Below are 23311 nucleotides of genomic sequence, written 5' to 3'. Positions count from 1 at the left end.
TGGGATTTATTTATTTTTCATCTTCTTAATCCTTGAGATCTGTATTTTGTATATACAGAAGATCGAATAAATGTATCTCTATACACACGTGACCAGAGAACAGAGTCGAAGTTCAAGCGAATTCGATCTTCGAGTCTCAATCACGGATCATCCTACTCCGTCCGATCTTTTCTACACCTCGAGGTTCATTCAATCGCACCTCGCATCAGCCTCACGCGACTTCTTTCCTTTCTTCAAAGTCTCGCGAGAAATGCGGATGACACGACGCCATTTTGAAAGTACGCGCTCTTCCTCGGACGCTCACGGCCAGCGAATCCTCGACTTGGCGGCGCCGGCCAATCGGGCGCCCGCGATCTGTCTCGGGGTTTGCTCTCGGACTCTAGTTCGCGCGGGCGTCCCGCGCGGCGCTGCGGTCGGTCGTGCGCGGCCATACTTTCGTTCCTCTCCGTCCGTTCAGTTTGATTCAGTCTGCGCTGCGAAGAAGACTGAGTTACGCTCGACGCGATATTGCGCAATATTACTCCGATAATACCCATCGCGACGAGGAGGAGGTAGAGAGTGAGAGAGAGAGAAGGCAGGGACAGGCGGGCTCTTCTAGCACTGGTTCCTCGGTCAGACGCCGCCGCTAGTGACACGGTTATCGCCACGGGCTGTGGTTCGTGTTGAAATGTGGCTCCGACTTCTCGTGCATGGCGACGGCTCGTGAGCGTCCCCGTCGCCGCTGTCTTGTGTCGTCCGTGGTGCTGTGTCTCGGGCTGTATTGAACGGTGCTCTTTCCACCCGGGTCGTTCTCGCGTTCGTTCGCCCGCGTCGTCGTTCTTCCGTTTGGACGGTATCGTCGCACTCACACATCCCCGCGGAGAGTGCCGTCCCGACGATTCTCTCACGCCCCACGCCTCTCGCGCGCGTGAAAAACGCACCACCACCACCACCGCAGGCTCCCTCGCCCGTAGTAGTCGCGCCTAACGTGGAACACGCGAACACGACGCGCCGACGCTCTGTGTGCTCGGAGGATGAACAACATGGAAACGGACAAGATTATCGACGACACGAACACGAATATGCAGGTAAGCGCATAGAATACGCGTCTCTATCTATCCATCTATATATCTCTCTCTCTCTCTCGCTCTCTCGGCGAGAGTCCGTCCGGTCGGCGGTGATGTCTCTTTTCGCCGCGAAAACCCACCGCCATGTTGTGCCCGCTCGCGACCGAATGGCCGCGTTCGCCGCACGTGTCTCGCCCGACGCTGCGTCGCGATTATTTTTCGGAGGCGCGGGCTCGCGATTATTTGTCTATTCCCGAAATAGAAGGAAGAAAGAAAGTGAGGGAGGGAGGGTGGGTCGGGAAACCCTGACGCGCGGGGAGAGAATCGGATGACGTGCGTGCACTTGAATACTCAAATCGAGAGTGTTTACGCTCTCGTCATTGTACTCGTGCGGGTGACAGTTCTCGCTAACAGAATACACACCGTCTTACGTCACGATCGACTGGCGAGATTAATTTCACGGATCCTCCCAGTCGGTCTCGCAGAGATCTCGCGTAATCGCCACGGATAGAGGAAATTTATTTCGAATGTGCGACACGCGCAGTGACATTCGCTCGTTTCCCCAATTGTAGTTACGTTCTCGTGTCCTGTTTATTTTTATATTTTTTTTTGTTTATCGAGACAATACGAAACGTGTACTCACGAATTGCGATTTTGAAGATATATTTGCAGGCGCATCCGAGTGCATTTTATTCCGACAACGCTCCCCCCCCCCTCCCCTCCCTCCTCGCGCGTACGTGTCAATGTCCGTTTAGCGGGAAACGCGATAACTCGGGCACAAGAAAAAGAATGCACTTACGATTGTGCGCTTACGCATCGCTCAACAAAGAGCTCATCCAGGTTTTGTGATTACACACACACACACGCACACATACTCGCACCTGCAATTTTCTTTCTTTTCCCACGATTATGCTGCCTTGTGGGGACATCGTTATCGCAACTTCCTCCTTCCTGTTCTCTTTTCCGACGATTCAGCCTCGGTTTTCACGAGAAGTTTCAAGAAATAATGTCGCATCGTGGAGTCGGTGACGCGGCTAAATGTCATTTTGCGTGTAACGGGTGTCCGTGAGCGCAAAATGAGCTCTGATGAGCACACACGATTAGCTCGCGAGGAAGAGAGAACTGGCCGGTCCGCCCTTTATTCACGATTTTCATTTAAATCGCGGATTCTTGGCGCAACGCCTTTTATAGATCGTCACGATCGCGCGATACTCTCTTGCGCGGATGACGTACGTACATCGACTATGTGTACATACAGTCGTAAATACAGTCGGCGCTCAGTAGATGGAGAATTTTTCGTACCACTTCGATCGAAACGTTGTATCATCCGGTTTGTTCGCGTTGCCTGCACTTTTCTCACCCGACCCCCTCTCTTTCTCTCGTCTCTCTTGTTTCTTCTAGCGAATACACGTCCGTCTTGGTCTAAATGCGAAAAGTGCAAGCAACACGAACAATTCTATTGTGATTAATCGTTCATAAAAAAAAAGAGAAACGGCGATCAGCAAGCGATAGCTGTATAATGACAGGCAATATATCGCCGTTTTCAAATAGAAACCTTCCTCAGATTTTCCGCTACGGAATTTTACTTAACTTTACTCAATTTTAATTTAACGTGATGTTGTGGAAGCGCCGCGTTACGAGGAAACCGACTCGTTATTACTGACAAATTGCCCGTAAAAAAAAAAGGATTACGACGGTCAGCAAGTGGTAACTACGTATAACGACAACGATATCGCCGTTTTCAACCTGAGGCGTTCCTCAAACATTGCGAAATTTTACTGACCGTGATGTTTGGAACGAAGCGAGGAAAACTACTCGTTAATATTAACAAATCGTCTGTAAAAAGAAAAAGAAAAAATATCGATGACCGAGCAGCAGCGAGTGATGATAGCCACTTCATGACAAATTATATCGCCGTCTCTGCAACCTAAAATATTCCTCGTTTCCGCCGGCGAATTTTATTGAAGTTTTGCATTTTGAAGCGTGATATGAGGAAATCGAAATAGTTAACCAACAGCATTCCGAGAGATACGCTCCATTATTCCAAGATTAAATATACGAAATACGTAGGAAGAACAAGTGAATCTGTTACGCGTTGTATATTAATTTAATTGGCAGTCATTTATGTATTTATATATTATTCATTTATCCGAAGATATCCATTTATCTTTGCTTTTATATAAAATTTTGTACAGATTCCCAGATAGAATTTTGCATGCGTTTTTTGAGTAGTTACTGGACAGTTATATTAACTTTTGTTTAGTAACTGAAGAGTAAAACTATTCGGAATTCTAATCAATGCTTTTCTTGCAGTTACCGCGCACAAAAAATATATAAAATCTGTATTTTACTGAAAATATTTTAACGAAACGGAACAATAAATAGACAGAAAAACTCTTCCATTAATTTATTAATTAACACTAAATTATAATTGGCGTTAATATGCGCAAACTGTGCATGTTTTTCCCAGGAAAATCGCTTCAGAAACCATTGAATAAAACTCTATCTAATTCTTATCGTCTTCTTACGCCTTGTATTATTATAAATAACAAGAATATATTAATAGATACTAGACAGTAACTGGATGTGTGTCTCGGTAAACTGCATATATCTTTTATCAGAGTCATTTTTTCTAGTGTACTCCCATAATTGACACGACTATTCGTGCGATTAAATGCGATTAAATTGCGGGAAAAATAACAGGATTTTTTGTCCGCGTTGTAATTTAACTGGTGATCGTTTTCCCGTATATATTATTTATTTATTTCAATCCTCTTTATTAAATTTCGCTCTGGCTTATTTTTTTATATACTCGCGATCATTCGCACGGCCGGTTCGTACGTCCATAGTGACAAAAGTTGGATTCGGCCGCCAGATCGACCGTTTTCGATCTCTCGAATCTACGTAATCAATGTTTCAGCGTCCCCTTGTCTCTCTCTCTCTCTCTGTCTGTCTCGCCTCTAACCGGCTACCCCTATCTTCGATTCGGTGCGTCATGCGCCTTTTGATCACTGGTATCGCTCTTATCCGTGTTTTTCGTTTTCCCCGAGAAAAGCGTCGAGGACGGTACTCGGGTTCTCGGTACGGACGGGCGTTGTTTATGCCATTGACTCGACTACTTTACTCGTCCTGAGTAAGTCTACCCACGGTGGTCTCTCGTCTCTCTTTCCGTCCCTCTAAATGCATAAAGGCGACATTTACGCGCTATATATTGCTTCTGCGCCGTTACGAATTATTATATTACACCTTAAATCTCTCAGGTTGTGATTCGAAAGTCATTTCTCGCGTAAACAACGAACAGGTGTTGAACAAAGTGGTCTCTTCGCTTGGAGATACGCCGACAAGTGAGATGCGTATTTTGTGGGGAAGGACTTCTCGGTCGATTTGATATTTACAGGAAAAAATGTATACATACGTACATACGCGGATATAGCCGGTTTTCGTCAAATACGCGATATGATGCTGCCCGACGTTGATCCCGGTTCTCGATTCTCATTTTGCCTCGCGGAGATACTGCTGTGTATATTGGCGTATTTTAATCTCGCGCAACGAGACGCGCGTCACGACAGATTGTCTCGGCGATTCAGCCTCTCGCAATTAATGTACACAATGCGTCTTATGTTGCGCGTGTTCGGTAGTTCCGTGAACGTATGGCCCATACAACGCGATAACGGTCGTTACGTCGTAATTAGCGTAGTTACAATGCGGCGCACCGGAAGCGCACCTACGACTTATCGTCCTGCGCTCGGGATGACAGTCCCGCCTACGCTCATTGCGCTCATAAATCATATATCGCAGAGAACGACGACGAGTTCTGATNCCCCCCCGCTCCCCACTACACGCTGCGTGCGTTTTTGTTTACTGTGGAAGGCGAGGTAAATTTTTTCCTCACGGTGAATCGAATGAGATAACTGCGGAAAAAATGCGCGAATACTTTCTACGAGACTTTCTCGATTGAAGGAAAACTCGGTCAGTATTTTGTATGTTTTCGAAATTCTCAAGTTTCTCTAATCAGAAAAATATTTTATTTGTATGTTTTTATATCTTTTTAAGATCTTCTCCGTCCTCCTCCCAATCATCACAAAGGGAAAAAGTTTCTTTGGATTTAGATACACCTGTGTAATTCCTACACACTACTTCATTATTTGAAGTAATATCTTTCAACCAAGTAAAATATTATTTGGTTACGACGAATACGTAAAATGAAACGAATAATTTCTTTATAAGAAAATTATCTTTCGTTTCGAAAACAAATTTTACTTCTCGATAATAAAGATACAATATTGATATAGGAAGGGAGGGCCGAGGAGGAAAGAAAGAAACCACAAACTGAACGTTCTCAAGTGTCTGCTGATGATAGAGAAAGAGAGAGGAACAGATTGCGAACCTTGTACGAGAAGGTCACGCAGATTTACCTGCATGGCATTCACGTAGTTCGAGCATTGTTACTCCGAATCCTCGAATGCTAATGACCGTGACAAGCTGATATCACACAAAGTCACATTATTTCCGTAATCTTATTAATCCATCATGCAGATGAGACAGAGAAAAAGGTTCCTTCAGAGATTTAGTATTTCTATTTATTTGACTGAAATTTGTTTTCCATAGAAACAACACATACGAGATATTATTTGAGTAAAAAATTCTATTGTCTCATTCAAGAAAATTATTATTTAACAGAAAGAACGCTATTATTTGAAGTAATATCTTTCAACCAAATAAAATATTATTTGGTTACGACGAATACGTAAAATGAAACGAATAATTTCTTTATAAGAAAATTATCTTTCGTTTCGAAAACAAATTTTACTTCTCGATAATAAAGATACAATATTGATATAGGAAGGGAGGGCCGAGGAGGAAAGAAAGAAACCACAAACTGAACGTTCTCAAGTGTCTGCTGATGATAGAGAAAGAGAGAGGAACAGATTGCGAACCTTGTACGAGAAGGTCACGCAGATTTACCTGCATGGCATTCACGTAGTTCGAGCATTGTTACTCCGAATCCTCGAATGCTAATGACCGTGACAAGCTGATATCACACAAAGTCACATTATTTCCGTAATCTTATTAATCCATCATGCAGATGAGACAGAGAAAAAGGTTCCTTCAGAGATTTAGTATTTCTATTTATTTGACTGAAATTTGTTTTCCATAGAAACAACACATACGAGATATTATTTGAGTAAAAAATTCTATTGTCTCATTCAAGAAAATTATTATTTAACAGAAAGAACGCTATTATTTGAAGTAATATCTTTCAACCAAATAAAATATTATTTGGTTACGACGAATACGTAAAATGAAACGAATAATTTCTTTATAAGAAAATTATCTTTCGTTTCGAAAACAAATTTTTTTCTTTAAGATAAAGATACATATTCGTCGAAAGGTCTGACAATTGTACTTATTAATCGAAAACATTCGTTTCTTTGCCAATGATGAGATTTGTTTGGATGCGATGAAATTTATTAAATTTCAAGATATCTTTTTCTCAGTGCGCGGGACTCGCATGCTCGGCCGTCGACGGTGTTAATGAACCCCGGAAGCGGCCGAGGAGGACTCGCGAACTATCGGAAGGAAATAAGAAAAAGAGGCGCGCGTTCGAGCCGCGCGGCGATAACGGTAGCAAATCACCGTTTTTCGCGAGCCTGTCAATCCGTGAGCGGAGCCGGCAACTTGCGCGCTCGTCCCTCTCGCCCATGCCGCGGCGGACGGAAATCCGTCGTCGTCGTCAGATCGCGCGTCGGAGAGCAGCAGCTCTAATAAATAACCAGAAAGTCACGTGCGCGCGCGTCGCGCGGGCATAAATTCGCGTGCGGACCCCGCCGGACTTTTGCGTAATGACGGCACACGAGCGCACATGCACACGTGCAAATCGCCGCGTGCACACGCGCACGATCGAGCGGTGTCACGCGGTAGAGCCCCCCCCCCCNAGAGCCCCCCCCCCCCCCTCCGAGCGCACGTATTCCTTTCCAGTTGGCCGTTTCGCTCGGCTTCGGATAAAAACGACATTGTGCGGCGTCACATCTGACCCTGCCTGTCTGCCTGCCCGCGATCGCCGCGCAAGGCAAGGTGCGAGGGGGGAGGGCGGTCAGTTCTTCTGTAGATTATATTCACATGTGTCCGGATTGTTCTCTCGTGAAATACTCGCGGAAATTTCTGCCTACGACCAAGCAGATCGGGCGGAGAGAGGGTACACCGAGTCGTCAGGGTCGCCGTGGTCGAAATTGAATGAAAATCGTATCGTCGATCTGAGGCTCGATTGTGTATCTCAAAATGATAAACGTTACCGGAAACGAGCACTCCTTCGATCGGGTAATTTTTATCACGATGAAAATGTATACTTTTTAATGTTAAGCCCGTTTTCTTCCGAATTTTTCCGCTGGTTTCTTCGATTTCCGTTCCAAAAGTATCAAAATACATTTAGGAAAATTCACGCGTGTGCGTTCGGTTAAAACTTCGGTTAAACTTGCCGCGTTAACTCTTTTTTTTTTCCGTGAAGAAGGTAAGAAATCAAAGAAAAAATTCGCGGAAAGATTGAAGAAAGGCGGGGTTTTTTAAGGGCGAAACTTTAAAGCTATGTGAAAACGCGATAAATCTCACGTGAGATTGCTCGGCGGATAATTTCGTGTCGAATGATACGGAACGGTGTCACAGGAATATTATATTTTCACTTCGCGTGCAGCTAATCGCACGTATTTATTCACACGAGATGAAAACACGAGATGTGAGAAAGGTCGATGAAGATGCGCAATCGACTCCCTGATGTAGAAATGTGGACTGCGATTTAGTCAACGGTGAAAGATCAGCACATTGTGTGTCGTGTGACGGTCACCGATAACCGGCGTTATGATACCACCGCGCGCGTCTCGTTAAGTTACGAACGTGAGGTATAATTAATTGCGTTTGAAAAAGCGGCTGTACATTGCCAATAGAGAGCCAACGAGACGAGGTAAAAAGATATAATACATTGCACGCGTTCATGCCGTATCTTTGATCATTCAATCGTCGGAGCTTTCACACGATCAACGGAAGATCAGCGCGGCAGGCGGACACGTCGACAAAACTAACACGTAGATGTTTGCACGATACAGATGTTCTCTCAATTGGCAAGAGGTCGATTCAACCGCCATAATACGATTTAATTCCACGTCTGGTTGGGAGATTAAATAAATCGGGCGATAAATACGGCCGATAATGCGCCGGGTCAGCTTGTAGATCGCTCCACACACAAGCGAGAGATTAAAAGAGCATGAAAATTTCGCCGAGAGAAGTGGAGCAGCCGCGCATCGTCCGTGTATGACCCTGAAATTGTGCGAGTTTGTTTAATTTGACTCAACTTGATTCGAGACTAATTTTATCTTTCAGTGTGATCAATAGACATGGACACGATGAAGATAATTGGTCTGTAGAACGTCGAGTTTTCAGTGGCGATATTAAGAGACTGGGAAGAAATAGTTTTCCTTAATAAAAATAGCTTGATTTAACTAAGTAATAAGTGTTGATTTTGAGCGAAATCCAGACAAATATACACAATATTGAACAAACACAGGGGATATTATTTATTTTGTATTTTTCTTACTAATGCTGTATTTATTCGTCATTTAAGTTAATAGAGGTGCACACGTAAATAAAAAGTGGCATAAATATTTAAATATGTGTACACGTACATATACAGGGTGTCTGACAGGCAAGGATTCCTAAGAAAATAGTTTAACGGGCCAAGTACCTTTAAGAAGCGAGCACGATAACGCGAGTGTTTCGAAATTGATACGTCCAATTAGATGCTTTCCACGTGGTGAGGAGTCGAAGAGCCGAATGCCTCCGAAGGCGCGCGAGCGAGCGTTGTTCACCGAAGCTCGGATCTTCGCGCACATCCGGGGCCGAGTTTGTTAATTTCGATGTTCCCTTTACGCTTTCTAGCGCCGTGATCCGTCGTCGTCGTCGCCGCTACCACCGCCTCTTAGACCTTCAGAAGTTGTCGACCTCTTTGCGCCAGAATAGACATGCGAATTCTCGGGGCAAAAACCTGTTTCGACCCATTCTGCGAAATCGTACATTTTCGGTTGCGCCACTCCGGCGTTGCCCCCGCTGCCGCGGCAGCGCATTCCCGCAGCACTGAGAGAGCGCGCAGCACCGATCGAGTTTCGTTTGAGACTCATCCTCATCCTCGTCCCCATGACCGTGCGAGAGAGGACGGGGAGGGTCTATTTAAATTGCACCGCACGCAGACATAAACAGCTAAATGCGTCCTTTTGAAGACGCGCGCGAACAAACGGCGAACGAGAGCGGGGAGGTGGACCTCGCTCTGAAATTGGCACTGGCCGCTCCAATTCCGATTCGCGTCCGAATTTTCCAGAATTCCATCTCCAATTCCGTCGCCCCCCATCGATATTCGATTACCGGGGGAGGAGGTGAAATTCGTCGCCCGCGCCTGCTGTGACGTCGTATTCCTCATCCGAAAATTGTCCGATTGCGGTACGCGACGGCGAACGAAAGTGTCGCGATTAGATTTCGAGTAATCTGTAAAAGTCCGCCTCACAATGGTCGCGACCTCGATACCGAAATTCCGATCTCCCGCAAACGTCTTTTGATGGATTTTGAGTGAATGAGTCACGGTTGATCGTGAAAAAGCGGCGTCGAGAGGTTTTCGTCTCCGGCGCGATCCACCGTCCGGAGGATATTTTTTCGGGGGAGAGACGATGAGAAGAGATGTGAGACTCCCACCTTCGAGAACGCCCGGGGTCAGTTATCGCGTCCATTGTCGGCGGCGGACACCCTGTATATAGTGGCGTTTCCGCCCATGGCAACAGGCAGGGACGACATCCAGGAAGACAAAAGAATCGGGAGAACGTAGATTCGACACGAGTTCGCGATACCGTTACGTCGGGGAGAGCGACGACTTGAAGCAGCGTTTTCAGGTGATCGCGCCGCCGCGCGCGCGTCAGTCGCTAGACTCGTTCTTCTGTATTCTGTTACAGTGACGTAACAAGGATCGGCCTGTCCACGGCCCGGCGATACGACACGTGGTGGAGGGTAGGTCACCACAATAGACCACTCGGTGTAACGGTGTTCGAGGCACGATGAAGCACGTATCTCGGACGCCGAATCTTACCGCGATTCGCGATAAACACTTGTCGGTACGCAGGGAAAAAGGTTTCTTCAGGCTGAGATTGATTTCTGTTTATTTGACTTCATACACACGGAGAAAAATATTAATTGTACTGCGAGGAGAAATCAATTATTTAGTTTACTTTTTTTTCTTTTAAGTAATAATTATCTTGAACAAAGAATATTTTCTTGATAATAATATTAAAATATACTTGTTACTAATGTTAGAAAAACTCATTATCATTTTATCAAAGAAGGAATTTCTGTTCTCTTTTAAGGATATTATAAATTTTATTGAAGAAAGTTAAATTCGGTAATTGATTGGAATAAATAAATCGGAGTTTTAGTGTTTTAATTTAATATTTTTGATTGAAGTACTAAACGTACTAGGATTCAGAATATATTTTGAATAAATCTGATGCTTACGAACTTATAATGTATTTGTCGATATATAAATTTATGTGAAATATTTCAAACAAGTAATATTTACCATATACTAAATGCAGTATGTATTCTTCTGTAGAAAAACCTTTTCGTGCGTAGAGACGTAATTAGCTCGCAAGCTACTCGTTTGCGCGTTTTCCCGTTGGAAAATAATACAATAAAATACAATAGAATAATAGAATAAAAAAGAAATCACCGTGAAACTAGACACTGAATATTATAAAAGTTCGGATTTCCATAGTCTAAGTGATGTCGTACGTCGCAAGTTTCTCTCGAGCAGAACACGCGCATAAAGACTTCCACCTGATCGCACTTTCCTCGGCTCAAAATTTACGACAAAATCGCCGTCATAGAATCCTATTCTGGATTCTACGGACGCGAGTTTCTAAAGGCGCGATTAACGTCGCGAGCTCGTTAGGAATGTGACGCGCCAGGAAAATTGATCGCCGCTCGATCGCATTGTTCTCCTGTCGCGCGCGCCTCGTTCTTTTTTCTGCTCTTTTTTTTTTTATTCCTTTCCGCGACGCAAGAGAGCTTAGCCTTCATTAATGAGTGTTTAACGTAATATGGGTCTTTTATGACGGTTTTCACTTCCTGAGATAGGAGGGACGCGGCAAGTAGGTCAGACGCAAGAAGTATACGCGATTAGCGCTCTACGCGAACTGCAATCACTCGTTTGTCTGAGGAGCGTAAACGGATTTTCGCGTGTTTAGTGCTCGCGAATAACGGCTCGGATAAAAGCCCGCGGCGCGACGATCACGTCACACGGTATACGGTAAGGAAACGGGCGGGCTTGTCCACGGGGTGTCTCGGAATTTCACAAGCGCTGGAATTTAACCCTTCGAGTCCTTGTTTTTAACTTTAGGTGTTTTATTTCAATAGAGGGTATATCGTATCGATGTAAGTAGAGTGTTTTAATAATTCGATTCAAAAGATGATTTTAGCAGAAAAAAAAGTTAAAAAATTGCACCGTGAAAAATTGAGATATCGATGAAAAAAATAGAAACGATTTCTTTTTTCAAAATAAGCAAACTCTCTCTCTCTCTCTCTTTCTTTCTACTCTATTATTAGATAGTCCCAAAAGTGTTCAATTAAATGGCATCGATTAATCAGGATATTCAGGTTATTAGAGATATTATACATCGTATCGTTAAGGATACGTTCGGGCTCAAAGGGTTAAAGTCAGCTTAACCCGCTGAAGTTGGGAAACGTGGAAATTGAAAGAGGGAAATAATTCCGTTATTTAATCGCGAACTGGGACACCCTGTATCGGGCGACGCGCTTGCTTGTCGGGGAGGAGATTGAGAAACGCGCAACGTGGAAACGACGTGGCGACGCGACAGTGACATGTGAAAACTCTCCGCTGACGCGCAACCGCGCGACCGGTGGTAGACTCGCATAATACTCGTTTTTGACAATATCTCGCTATGTGTCGACAATCGCTGAGAGAGAGAGAGAGAATCCTCTCTTGCATTGCGTTGCGACACCACCATCGTGGATGCACTTTCTCTGCGCGCAAACGTAACCCTCCGATTATAAAAATATCGCCGACCGTGTTTCGTCTTGTATGCGAGTACGCGTGGGTAAACCTTTCAAATTCCACGATATGTACATAGAGATAGAGAGAAAGAGAGAGAGGGAGAAATGAATTTGTTGTCACGTCGGTTTTCTCGGTGATTCATTGTGCGAAAAGAGTGGCGAATGCACACGTGCAGTGATAAGCTCCGATAAGAACGGTCTCGTTTCGTTAATCTCAACAGACCGCCGAATCGCTGAGGCAGCGGTTCGAAAATCGGTCGAAATTCGTGATTCTGAAGGGCGGCATTTGTAGTCAGATTTTATATATGAGAACGCCCAACCCTCGCACGGAAAGGCGGAGTCACAAGTGTTCTAAATATGTGTACGTGCATTCTGTTTGATTAAAACGCAAGGAAAGGGCAGAAAAATCATATGGAACGATAAGCGAAAATGTATTTTCCAAAAATATTCTAATAATATATAATAGATAAGCGTCTTGCTTGTCAAACTTTTCGTCGACTTACGCAATACATCCTTAACTTCATTTCTAGATACTACGTGGATTTTTTCATTGGCTACGAAGCATCTGAAGATGAACTTCGGACGATCGTAACTATGAACGACTATGAATAGCGATCCAAGTGGCTCTTACGAGGAAATAAAGTAGATACACGATCGTTTGCAACTTCTGCCGATCGCTCGTCGATTTTTCGAGCGGGCCGCGTTGCAGGAGGAGCACTCGCGACCTACCGCGACGCACCGCGTGAGATTCCGCGGACTAGATACGCGCTATCGTTAAAATTAGATTAACGCGATAATGCGTGAGCGTGCGAGCCGTGCGCGTCCGTCTCTGAAATTTCTCCCGAAGCACACTTGGACCGGAGCCCTGGGAGAGGTGCAGTGATGACGTACGATTTCCGATAAACGCGCGAAATACGCGCCGGGAATCCGAAAAATCACACCGGAGCAATAAAGAAGCGCACAGGCTGTATAATATTTTCCCCGTTGCCCGAGGCTCGTTCGCGAGATTTTCCTATGTTCGATAAGACGACCCCTCCTATCGAATCCCGCTCCGTTAATGTGTGACATTCAATCGAGCATAACTCGCGCGCGCTATTAATTACAGCGATTGTCCTTGATTCGTCCGTACGAAAGATTTCTTTCGCCGCGTCACCTTAAGCGGAAACAATGTTTAATCGATACGTGTGGATGCATAACGTGTGGTGAGAAAACACCTCGGTCAAAGGATACGAGGATCAGACCGTGATCAAAACGTTCTTACGTTCTATTTTTGTCTCTCTCTCTCTCTCTCTCTCTCTCTCTCTCTCTCTCTCTCTCTCTCGTACCGTGCCATCAAAGGATATCCTTGACGGTGTCAAGCCCGCGTATCTACATCGCGGTTCACGCATTATCGGACGACCGGCTATCAACGATGATGATAGATATATTGGCGATAAGAAAACGACGTAAACGGTGAAAGCGCAAAAGAGGCATGTGCGGGGCCACTTTCTTTCGGTTAAAAGCGCATTTTACCACGCGCGCCCGTCACGTCTGAATTTCCGCCGGTGTTCCCCTATGTGCCACGTCGATATCGACACATAACAGCAGCAACGGTGGATCAATGCCGCAAGTTGATACCGGTAATTAAAATCGCGAGCGCAATTTGAGTCGCCGGCGATTAATCAATAATCGTGCAAGTTATCAACACACACGCCACACCGGTCCGCGGGAGACACGCCGATGGCCCGATTATTAACATTTGATATTAAGAGCTTAAAGCGCGCCCTCGTCGGGATAATTAGCCGGGTTAAAGTGGGAATCGTTTACGCGTCGCGCACCAGACACGCGATTACCGGCGATTTCTACGTTAATGAGGAAAAACGAGTGAGAGAGACGCTGGTGCGTTTAAGCCAACACGCGCGTATAAATGAATTAATTTATAAAAGCTCTTCTCCTGCGCGCGGCGGAACACGAGCGAGGGAACGGAGCGAGGAAGAAGAGAGAGAGAGAGAGAGAGAGAGAGAAGGGTCAAGAACCCGGTACTTCGCGCTACCTCAAGATGCATCCGCGATTCTAGCCTCGCGAGTGTTATACCGCAACTCGTGTATACGCAACTATTTATCGGGTCATTTCGCGCGAGTCGATTCAAGTGCATATTCGGAATGCAGACGCGTTTCCTTTTTTTTCGTTCTGCATATTTCGCTCTTTCCCTTTCTCGTATCTGTCGATTTCGTCGCTGATAACGCGGTATCGATACAGACGAACGTCAAGCTATCGTCGTACTTAAGGAACAAGTGCACGCTAAAAAAAAATCTTTGAATCTGTCCAGAAAAAGCCGTCATTTTCATTCGATCACTGAATCTTACGGGAGATCTCTCGTTTTATTTATGATGATGAGAGATCTGTGGGTGTCTCGAAGTGTTAGGATCTATCCTATCGCAGACTTAGCTTGTGAGAGAACCTCGTGAAGTAGAAAATTGGCATTTACACACACACACACACACACACACACACACACACACACACACACACACACACACACACACACACACACACACACACACACACACACACACACACACACACACACACACACACACACACACACACACACACACACACACACACACACACACACACACACACACACACACACACACACACACACACACACACACACACACACACACACACACACACACACACACACACACACACACACACACACACACACACACACACACACACACACACACACACACACACACACACACACACACACACACACACACACACACACACACACACACACACACACACACACACACACACACACACACACACACACACACACACACACACACACACACACACACACACACACACACACACACACACACACACACACACACACACACACACACACACACACACACACACACACACACACACACACACACACACACACACACACACACACACACACACACACACACACACACACACACACACACACACACACACATGTATATTTATATTCACTTCAGCTTTTACATGCTAAAAAGGCACGTTTATAATTTTCGCCTCAACCACACTCATTCATCCACACCTTATTTGACCAGTCGGAATCTAATACCTAAGTATCACACAAACAACGCTTCTCTCATTATTTCCATTCTATCCATCGCACCCTTTTTCATCTTTTTACGTCTAATCACTTATCCTCGCTTACCCTTATTTATTTTCTAACCCCGAACAATTTATTATTTTTTCTCACATCCTTTTACGTTCATCCTTATTCTCCTCACCCATATCACCGGATTGTTATATCTTTCCTCTTCTTCTCTCAACTTTTTTTTTCTCACTCTTTCCATAACTTACGCAATATACACGGGAAATTGGCGTTTGCCTGTTACGAAGGTCTAATATCCTTCCTCCGCCTCTTTGTTGCAGTATCCAGTGACGATACTCTATGACCCCGCCCGCAAGAAAGAACCTATGGGAGTGTCCGCTCATTACGGGCAGGAGAGAGAAATCTGTATGAAGCTCTTCGAAAGATGGAGCGAGCCGGAGCAGGTGCATTTCGTCGAGCAACTGTTAGCGCGGATGTGTCACTATCAGCACGGCCACATCAATGCGTATCTCAAGCCGATGTTGCAAAGAGACTTCATCTCGCTTTTGCCAAGTGAGTAAAAAACGTCGGTCGCGCGCAACCGACTGTCACGTTTGCCGCGTGCGCTCTCTCTTCATTTCGTGCAGCCTGCGTCCGTCATACTTCCATTTGTGTCTCTGACTCGACGTCGAACGAATTCGCTTTCGCAGAAAAGGGACTGGACCACGTGGCGGAGAGCATCCTGTCGTACCTGGACGCCGATTCGCTGATCGCCGCGGAGCTGGTGTGCAAGGAATGGCACCGAGTGATCAGCGAAGGGATGCTGTGGAAGAAGCTGATCGAGCGCAAAGTCCGGACCGACTCTGTTTGGAGAGGGCTCGCCGAAAGGAGAGGATGGTGGGCGATTTTGCTCGGGGAATCGATGAAAATCATCCCGATCGCGCACGCGTAGTCGGCAGGCCAAAGGTTTCTCGAAGGGATCGCAACACCCTTTTCCGAGATGAATTTTGCAACGCGTCCCGTCTGTCGTCCATCGACAGGAGAATATGTTTTCTCAGCAATTCGCAGGAGATACATTTTCCTATTATAGATACAATATGTGCTGCGAAAAAGAGTGTTGTAACGATATTTAATTTGCCGACTATGTATGTACATACACACACGTACGTTTTTATGAATCGCAAATAATCTTCCTTTACGACTCGCTTTCGCAGGATACAGTACCTTTTCAAGCCGAGGCCAGGCGAGAGCCATCCCAACCATAATTTCTACCGGTCTCTTTACCCGAAGATCGTCAAGGATATCGACAGTATAGACAACAACTGGAGGATGGGCCGTTTTAATCTTCAGCGAATCAATTGCCGCAGCGAGAACTCGAAAGGCGTCTACTGCTTGCAGTACGACGATCAGAAGATAGTGTCCGGGCTGCGGGACAATACGATAAAAATTTGGGACAGGAACACTCTACAGTGCATCAAGGTGTTAACGGGACACACGGGCTCGGTCTTGTGTTTGCAGTACGACGATAAGGCTATAATATCCGGCTCCTCGGACAGTACCGTAAGAGTTTGGGACGCTAACACGGGAGAGATGGTCAATACGCTGATTCATCATTGCGAGGCAGTATTGCATCTCCGATTTAACAACGGCATGATGGTTACTTGTTCGAAGGTCAGTCTGAGAAAGAGAGAGAGCGAATAAAGTTTTGCATATTTTAATCCGGATCTACAACAGGTACACAGTGCCTCAAGTGAACCTTCAGTTTTTTACCCGAAGCGATCAAATATAACGTAGTTTCCGACAAGAGACTGCTTTTTCCTAAAGTCGTAATAACACTCGAGTCTCGGACACTACGACGTTCGATAGCGCTGAAAACGCTTCTTATCGGAGAAGTTACGTTACAATTTCAAGAAAAAATTCCACTTGAGAGATTTACGAGTTGCTGAGGCGCATTACTATTGCACGTGAACGACCGAACATATTCCTGATAGTTAAATCAAATACTGTAACTGTTGCAGACTTCAATCTGACCTTGGCACATTTGCGGATAATTGTTCGCAGTCTAACGTTTCCGAGTGCTTCATGGCCCTCGCTTTTTGCATACTCGTAATTTTGTAGATTTCACTTATTCTGCGTCACTGTGTGAAACTGCTTGGATTCGTTAAACGTATTTGTGATTTTGTCTCCTGTACCTGATTTGCGAATATGTTCTGTCTTTTAAATTTCTGTCTCAAATACATCCCCTGTTAGTGATAAATAAACAAACAAATGAACAGTTTAGTGCTGAGAGCGAAAGACTGAAGGCCTTGCTACACCTGTTGTAGATTCGGAGTTCGTCTCACCGTTCGGGCTGTCTGTTCGGCTGTCACCGTTCGCGCGTTTACTGACTCCGCGGTTTCTTGTTTTCAGGATCGCTCGATCGCGGTTTGGGACATGGTGTCGCAGACGGAAATCGCGCTTAGGAGAGTACTAGTCGGACATAGGGCAGCGGTGAACGTGGTTGACTTCGACGAGAAGTACATAGTTTCAGCCAGTGGTGATAGGACTATTAAAGTATGGAACACGTATAGCTGCGAATTTGTGCGAACATTAAACGGACACAAGCGCGGTATAGCGTGTTTGCAATATAGGGATCGTTTAGTAGTTAGTGGCAGTAGTGATAATACCATTAGACTGTGGGACATCGAGTGTGGCGCGTGTCTACGCGTTCTCGAGGGACATGAAGAGCTAGTAAGGTGCATTCGGTTTGACAGCAAGCACATCGTCAGCGGCGCTTACGACGGGTACGTACATACACGTGGAAACGTATATCTCGATTCTGTAGTGCGATTCTTTCTGTGTCCCGTGTTACGCCGACTCGAGAATTTATGCCTGTCTCTTGCATAATTCCTCGTGTGAGTTATCTTTACGTTGTAATCTTTGCTCAACTACTTGGCGAAATTCATCGTTAAGCAAGAAGAAAGAAGAAATCGAATTTCTTGAAAAAAAAAAAAAAAACGTAACGTCACAATTTTTATTCAACGTTAAAAAAAAAAGAGAGAAAAAGACGAATCTTCTGAGAACACGTAATTTTTTTTACATACATAACGAGAGATACTAATCGACACTTCTGTTGCAGTAAAATTAAAGTTTGGGACTTGGTCGCTGCTCTGGATCCACGTGCGCTTGCAAATACGTTATGCTTACGTACATTAGTGGTAAGATATCGGTATTACTTTATATTATATTATCACTATACACGTCATTATAATCGCATCGAACATCCGGTCGAGGGTGTTCCATCTTTCTCACCTAATCTCACGTACATTTCTCATTGGAGGAGCATACCGGACGTGTTTTTCGCCTTCAGTTTGACGAATTCCAAATTGTCTCATCGTCTCACGATGATACAATACTCATTTGGGACTTTCTCAATTACAATCCGTCGAGTGGAGGGAACGTATGCAGCGGACGATTGCCGATGGATGGAACGTCAAATCAATCCGATACCAGATCTCCATCTCGTAAGTATTATCTTATTTCGTTTTTCTCTTTAGAATTTTCACACAAGAAGTTACCGAATTGTGCATAGTTATATTCTTCTACTTCTCCACAATACTGATTGCAATATAATCACTAGTATTTTTCTAACTATACATACATTTGTTTCTGGACATCAGCGTAAATCTACCCCGGTGGTCACAAATTATTACTTCGACACATCATTCCCTGCTTTCTTGAATAATCAGTAAATAATAAATCGATAACGCGAACGATTTTAACGAAGCAATTCTGGTGCATATTAGGGCTATTATTATTGTATTATCATTACTCTGCTATTGCTTATTTTATTTTATGTGTACATGCCGTTATATACATACGAGGCGCAGGCGGTTAATAAGATCCGGTTATTAATTACCGATTGCGATTGAGACGTAAGTGTGGAGGAGGTGCACGTGGCACTATATGCACATGAAGGCCCAAATGTTGCCACGGATGGCTTGAAAAAACAATGTCACTGAATGGAGCAGGAGATTGCTGGCGATGGAGTTCTTTGAAGAGGGAATCAAGAAATCTGTGCTACGGTACCAAAAATGCCTTGAGAAGGTCAACCGAAGCATTCATGGAGATGTCAATTGTCAATTTGTCAATTGAAATAAAACATTTTTACGTTTATTCGCATTTTTTTGTGTTTTTTTTTTTTTTTAAATAGCCGAATGATCCTTTACGTACGCGCCTTGTATGCACAATTACAGTCTTCGGTACGTGTTAATATTGTTCTCCCTTGCTTGCAGCATTCGAGTGATGCATCAACACAGAGATTCCTTTATTGTGATACAATCGTAAGTGTAATATGTGAACTTATTGATTTATAAAACCGTATAAAACCTAATCATCAATGCAGAAACTTAACTGCGCATCTTGTTCTTATTTCCAGTGGTGGTTTTATCTCCCAACTGGTTAATGAGTGCATCCAATGTGTTCACGATAGTGTGCGCAAAGGTCGAGAGAATCAGTGTCCAGTGTGAACGGCAACTAAATAGACGCAGACACATAGGAAGGAACTTGGTCAATGAATTTGGTTTATCGTTTGCTGTGAGAGCAAAGGAAATTCTCGAGAACAGGGAAATATACGGACTGACCTGTGAAACTATAAATTATAATTTATATTGCGCTTGTGACGCACTGCGTTTAGGTACGAACGGTATGTTGTTGAAACCACGTAAAATACATCCCATGGATGTAAAAAAATCGTCTGCTTTGGCCATATCTGGAATTCTTCTACGCTCTATGACATGATAGAAGTCGACCATTTTCCTATGGTAAAAAAAAAAAAAAGAAAACAAAACAAAAAGAAACAACGGAGTGAAAAAAGAAAAGACTTACAATACGTAATAATGCGAAGCGTTTTTAGGGAGGCTTACACACTTAATAAGACGTTAGATGTATTATAGTAAATTAATGATTTTTTTTATGTAATTAATTTATGGTAAGAAAATTGTAAGTTGTTGGTTTGATTGGAGTACTTATCTTGTGTGAATGTGCAAGAGGAAATTGACACACGTGAAGATTGACGTGTTGCCCTGTCTTTCGAAGAAAAGCTAATGTATCCATGTCCAGAGTTATAAAGATCATTAATTGAGTATATATATATATAACTTTTTCGTGGTAGACATTATAAACTTTGTGAAATTCATATATTATTTAAAAAAAAAAAGAAACGAGTGAAGAGCCAGCAAACTCTACACAGTTGTTCGAAACAACACTATATTTGCATTTAAAACACAATTAAAAACTACATTGGAATGTAAATATTATTTTATTATTATTATTATATACATATATATTATTATTCAGACAGACAGAGAGAGAGAGAGAGAGAGAGACAAGGTAATGATCTTAAAATGATCTTAGGTAGTGTAATGTAAAAAGGAACAGCAAACATTACTATTAATTTTTATCTTGACCGTTTGATCTCGTTTAAATCGTCTTATTCATGCTTTTTGTATAATAATACGTTTCTCACTTTTATATTCGCCCAAATCGCTACGTATTCGGATGTACATCGATACTGCTTTTCTCCTTTTGTGCGAGAGAAAGAGAGAGAGAGAGCGAGAAAGAGAGAGAGAGAGAGAGAGAGAGAGAGACGAAATTTCTGCGATCTAATTGTATTTCGTGGGAAGCAACTTAAGCGCAACCAAATAACTTGGACACGAGCGAACAAGAGGTATCTTCATTCCGATCTATACTTGTGTACATAATCGAATGTTTAAGAACATAGTTCAATTACGTGGGAATCGAACGGCATCGGTGTGATGCGTCCTAAATGGTTGTGACATTTAAGGAGTAGTTTGTGCTCCGTGCGGACGCCGTTGTATTACTAAAACGCTAAACTGCGAAGCAACGCCGTCGGAATTTCCGATGTGACATCACGCGATACCTCAGGATACTTTTATTGGTTATTTAATAACGAATTCAGTTGCGAGAGAAGTACTATGCGTAAAAACGAAACGAACGAACGAACGAACGAACTCTATGTCTCAGTGGACACCTTCACAATTTTCTAATTACGAGAAGAGTGAAATTTCGAATTATATTCCGAATATGCGTTTCGTTGATGACGGTCAGTAAAGGGTACGATCTAATATAATCGCTTATAAACCATCTGTCAAATAAATATAATGGATTTATGCAGAACGAATTGTCACGGTAAATAATAATAATAATAATAATAATAATACACATTTCGCAAGACGCAACTTTTCACGACGACTCGAGCGTTTCAGCCCTACGATAAGATACTCGGTGCAGGAAGAGTTCATGCACATATATATATATATATATGTGTGTGTGATTTTTCGATGTTGATTTCCGTACATGTATGCGAGACGATTAATTTTCAAGTTTTTTGTACGAGCAAATATATAGAATGCTATTTACACAATGGTACACATTGAGACAGTAAGACTGTATTCTAAACTCTGACATTTAGAATACGTGAAATTTGTTTACTCTCTTATATAATGCACAATTAAGAAGAAGAAAGAAAGAAAGAAAGAAAGAAAGAAATGATAATTATGGCGAATATTTATTTGCGCCGTAAGAACGCGTTTCGACAACGTTTTAAGCAGGATTATTAAAGCGCGAGGGGTAAAAGAAAATGTTAGAAATTACGTACGAGTTGCACGGAAACGTACAAACATTGTGATTTCGAGAAATAGTGCGATCGAGAATGGGAATTTTGTATAATTTTAAGGTACGTATATGTACATATATATACACACACACACGCGCGCGCGCACACGCACACACACGGGGTATCACAGTGTGCGAAGCTACTTTGGTAGAGTACAGCATACGTAGTAGTCCTTGAGTTTGTGACTTATTTCAAAGTGAGTAGATAAAATAATAGCATATAACAGTGAGCGTAGCCAAGCATTAACATACTCTTTACGAGCGTATTCTCCATCGTCCTTCCATTATCTATGAATACGCGAATGTAGGTATTATCGATATACATACATACATACATACATACATATATATATATATATATATATGTATAAAAGAGAAAACGATCGTTCACTGCGTCCTATATTCCTTATTGGGATATGGAAACATTTTTTTCGTTCGGGACATCGGTAACCGAAGGATTTCGTTTAAGAATCTTCTCTCCGTCTTGGATCTTGTATAGGAAAATTCACCCGAAAATTATTTCTTCCCGAATACAATAGAAAGAAAGAGAGAGAGAGAGAGAGAGAGAGAGAGAGAGAGAGAGAGAGAGATTTCAGACACGCATACATAGAAATCTGGAATATTATGAAACGTGTAACCATACATACACACATATATACACGTATGTATGTATGGTACAAGATGTAAAATGGTAGCACAAAAGAAATGGAAATTCATACTTTTAAAGAGGTCTTCGTATCATAAGATGTGCGATTTGATCGCGACGTGGACATTTGCAATTGTCGAGAGAGTGTCGCTGAAATATTTGTAAGAGGACATTGTGATGCTTTATTGTTAATACCGGCATGAATCTTTGTGTATGGGAGTAACTGAATAGAGAGGATACAAAGGCTGTGCAAAAGCTATATTCGAAATATAATACCTACACAAGAATGCAAGGGATGTTTTATGGATAAAATCCATTGTTATCCTCCTATATACGATATTTATAAGTTAAATGAGCTTTGCCACGTTAAATAGCAAATATTTAATAGGTGAATTGACGTGAAGTTATACATGACTTATTAACGACCTTAATTAACAAAAAGTATCCACTTGGGAGATAATTTCCTTTACTAATTCTCTCTCTCCTCTCACAGCCAAATTTTAAGGTGTACTTGGATCAATTACAGCGTAACATATGTCGGTATACGCATACGAAAATGTTATCAGACAGAATTTGTTTACACTGATCGTTTATACTTATTTGGCAGGTAAAAATTGGCAGGATATATTATAAAATGTTTTATATATATATATATTTCTTGCACATACAGGGTGTCTACTCATGCTTGAAAAGAAAATATTCCCTGAGAATTCCCTGATTTTCCAAACAATTTGTTAAAAATTCCAAGTGAAAGTA

At 43.1% G+C, this 23311-nt stretch overlaps 1 protein-coding gene across 3 annotated transcripts; it reads left to right on the top strand.

The window, feature by feature from the left end:
* The first annotated feature begins 416 nt into the window (after nucleotides 1-416).
* LOC106749764 (beta-TrCP) lies at nucleotides 417-22842 on the top strand. 3 transcript variants are annotated; one of them, XM_014629531.1, is made up of 9 exons: nucleotides 417-1067; nucleotides 15576-15807; nucleotides 15945-16131; nucleotides 16449-16905; nucleotides 17644-18017; nucleotides 18353-18431; nucleotides 18557-18737; nucleotides 19509-19556; nucleotides 19652-22842. In XM_014629531.1, exons 1-8 carry the CDS (start codon nucleotides 1014-1016, stop codon nucleotides 19517-19519), a joined length of 1575 nt encoding a protein of 524 aa, XP_014485017.1. In that variant the 5' UTR covers nucleotides 417-1013; the 3' UTR covers nucleotides 19520-19556; nucleotides 19652-22842. The 3 variants fall into 3 exon arrangements, with proteins under 3 accessions (XP_014485017.1, XP_014485016.1, XP_014485018.1); XM_014629530.1 differs by having other exon boundaries at nucleotides 420-1067; nucleotides 18554-18737; XM_014629532.1 differs by lacking the exon at nucleotides 417-1067 and having other exon boundaries at nucleotides 15659-15811; nucleotides 18554-18737.
* The last annotated feature ends 469 nt before the right edge of the window (nucleotides 22843-23311 follow it).

This window comes from Dinoponera quadriceps, unplaced genomic scaffold, assembly GCF_001313825.1.
Source record: "Dinoponera quadriceps isolate SergipeBrazil2010 unplaced genomic scaffold, ASM131382v1 scaffold3289, whole genome shotgun sequence".
Taxonomy (NCBI): Eukaryota; Metazoa; Arthropoda; class Insecta; order Hymenoptera; family Formicidae; genus Dinoponera; species Dinoponera quadriceps.
This window is presented reverse-complemented; position numbering and strand designations above follow the sequence as displayed.